This window comes from Triticum dicoccoides, chromosome 4A (assembly GCF_002162155.2).
Source record: "Triticum dicoccoides isolate Atlit2015 ecotype Zavitan chromosome 4A, WEW_v2.0, whole genome shotgun sequence".
Lineage (NCBI taxonomy): Eukaryota > Viridiplantae > Streptophyta > Magnoliopsida > Poales > Poaceae > Triticum > Triticum dicoccoides.
Window position 1 is genome coordinate 653108356 of NC_041386.1, and position 2585 is coordinate 653110940.

Here is a 2585-nt window from a genome sequence, read left to right on the forward strand (position 1 = left end):
GTAAAAGAACACTTTACAAGAGTACAAATATACACGGGAGTTACAAACCATGAAGCTGAAAAATCAAGTCACGGTGACAAAGTATGGTAGTACGTAGGAAATATGAAATATCTTCCTAAATGTTTGGGAACTTGCATGCTCAAGGAAACTGGACAATTTACATTTCCGCTGTTAAGAAAGAGAGTTCAATTTGCGCGAATTCAGGGAGTGTGGAGAATCGAAAAACAAAGAGTTTGAGTCACATACTCAGGGCGTGTATGGCACAACCCTGAACATGTGCCAAGGAACAAAATCACAGGCAGTGGAGCAGCCAACTACCCTTCAAGGTTTCCTTTTGACTGTCAGCTATGTCCTGCTTCCCTACCAGAAAAAGCTTTCCCTTCTCTTCTCTTGCACCAAGTATCTGCAGATACCAGCCATGGATCACCAAACTAAGTTTGCCGTGCAGAAGATTGTTGTGTCGCTCCAGTCGGCGGATGAGATCTTGGAGAATATCCTGGACAGAGCTTCTGAAGAGAAAGCAGAAATGATTTCTTGCCGATCGAATCTTGATCCCAAGGATGGGCTGGAATTCCTGGAATTGGAGGCTCATAACATTCATGATCTGGCCAAGGAGGTGGAGATCAGGCTCTCGGAGCACAGGGAGAAGGAAAGGAAGGAGAGATGCAGGATGGAGAGTATGATATCAAGCTTAAAGAAGGGGAACCAGGATATTAGGAGCATGTTGGAGGTTGCTGTGACCGAGAAGGAGGCGGCGGAGAATAGCCTTCGTGTGTTGAAGGACGACGTCGATCAGAGAAGAAGTTCAATATTGCAGATTGCTGAGAAGGGGTTGCAGAAGGTTGGCTTTGGCTTCATCATGGAGGTGATAAGTGGAGAAACAGAAGGAGATGAGATGAGTAGCTCCAGTGCCAGTGCAGCATCTAATGGAAGCGAAAGTAAACAGGAGGTTGACAGTCTGGTAAGTATTTCTACATCACTCCTTGGTAGCTGCAACGGTTCTGTTGTTTAGATAATAGCCCCAAGCACCAACTACAAAATACAGTACATAGTTGTTATTTGTGAAGTGATTGTCATTTAATCCCTATTCTATGATCATGCACGCAATGCAGCTAGAAACTATTGATCTTGTTATGTTTAGAAGTTGTCCACTGAAATCATCATGCACTGGAAAACTTGTCAGCTAATAAACTACTTCAAGTTGTTTCCTTTCAGGCTTCAATAGTTGGTAAGACACTGAAAAACCTGCATCATGAGATCAATGACCTCAGACAGGCCTTAGACGAGTCCAGGTAAACTATCAAGTCGTCGACCAAAGATGTCTACGGATTTTTTTTTATGAACCTCCAAAGGGCCTTCCTGAAATACTATGTGCTAACTGATAATATTAAACTGCTCCAACAGGTCAGACTGCGATCATTTGCAACTCCTTGCTGCTCAACAGGCTCAGAAGATAGTCAAACACGAGTCGCACATACAGGATCTGAGAGAACGGGAAATTCTCCTACTTCAAAGTGTATAACAATATCTATTATTTATTTATGTAGATTCTTTATTTTCTAGCCCTGTAATTGAATCTGAAGTCTCTTTTTCATGCCTAAGGTGGAAGAACTCAATGTCAGGGTAAAGGAAGTAGAATAGGAAGCTGCACGATGGAAAGAGGCATGTGCGTTGGAGGTGGAAGCTGGAAAAGCTGCCATTAAAGAACTAAACCAGGAGGTAACCCAAGAGGAATAAGTTTGACCAAAGATTCATTAAAATGGACCTCTTGAGGTCAAGAAATGCACTTCTCAGACTGATAAATGACAATTGACGATAACATCATTAGAGAATTGATATGAATATATGATGCTCTTTCAAAGTAATTAGAACAAAATTGAAAGATATAAGCATGTCCAACTTTTATTAATTAAAAAATCGCAAGTTTGAAATCTTGAGTTTCCACTTTGTAGTAAATGCAGTAGGAAAACATCTCTAGTGCGCACAATATCATACTCTCATTTAGTCATTCGTGAGAGAAGCCGTACATGTTCTAACGAGCTACCTTTTCAGGTGACCTTGCTCAGAGAAGAACTGCGAAGAGTAAAAGCAGATTTAGATGGTGCAAACAGCAAGATACAGCTAAAAGAGAAATTAGCCGCCAGTGCAATGGCAGCACAAGCTGCTGCAGATGCATGCCTTAAGCTTGCTGACAGTAGATCTGCTGGGTTACAACAGAGAATAGAAGAGTTGACAAGGCAGATAGAGCAAGAAGATACACATGCAAGAAAAGGGAGAGACAGTGCTCGAAGAAGAATAAGATACGCCTGCTGGCCATGGCAGCGACTTCGAGTCATATCAGCATCCTCTCGGGCTAGGACATGGTTTGTTGATCAGAACGGAAGATTGTTACCAAGGACAGAAGCACTACTTCAAATGAGGATCTGACTAAGTTCTCACAATTTCCCAGACTAGACATATCCCTCCCTGTTCCCCTATTTTCTCTATGTAAGCATACACCTAAGATTTTTGCAATAGATTCATATGGTCTTCTCACCGCTCACTAAATCTAGTTTGTCTGGCTACTACCATCTAGAGAAGTCATT

The 2585-nt window shown here is 42.0% G+C and overlaps 1 protein-coding gene across 2 annotated transcripts; it reads left to right on the forward strand.

Moving 5' to 3' along the window:
* The first annotated feature begins 56 nt into the window (after positions 1-56).
* On the forward strand, positions 57-1760 carry LOC119289587 (uncharacterized protein At3g49055-like). 2 transcript variants are annotated; one of them, XM_037568885.1, is made up of 3 exons: positions 57-1292; positions 1405-1516; positions 1603-1760. In XM_037568885.1, exon 1 carries the CDS (start codon positions 275-277, stop codon positions 1010-1012), a length of 738 nt encoding a protein of 245 aa, XP_037424782.1. In that variant the 5' UTR covers positions 57-274; the 3' UTR covers positions 1013-1292; positions 1405-1516; positions 1603-1760. The 2 variants fall into 2 exon arrangements, with proteins under 2 accessions (XP_037424782.1, XP_037424781.1); XM_037568884.1 differs by having other exon boundaries at positions 1405-1760.
* Positions 1761-2585: the final 825 nt, after the last annotated feature.

Coding starts and splice junctions, on each gene's coding strand:
- LOC119289587 (XM_037568884.1), top strand. CDS start 275: ATGTGCCAAGGAACAAAATCACAGGCAGTGGAGCAGCCAACTACCCTT.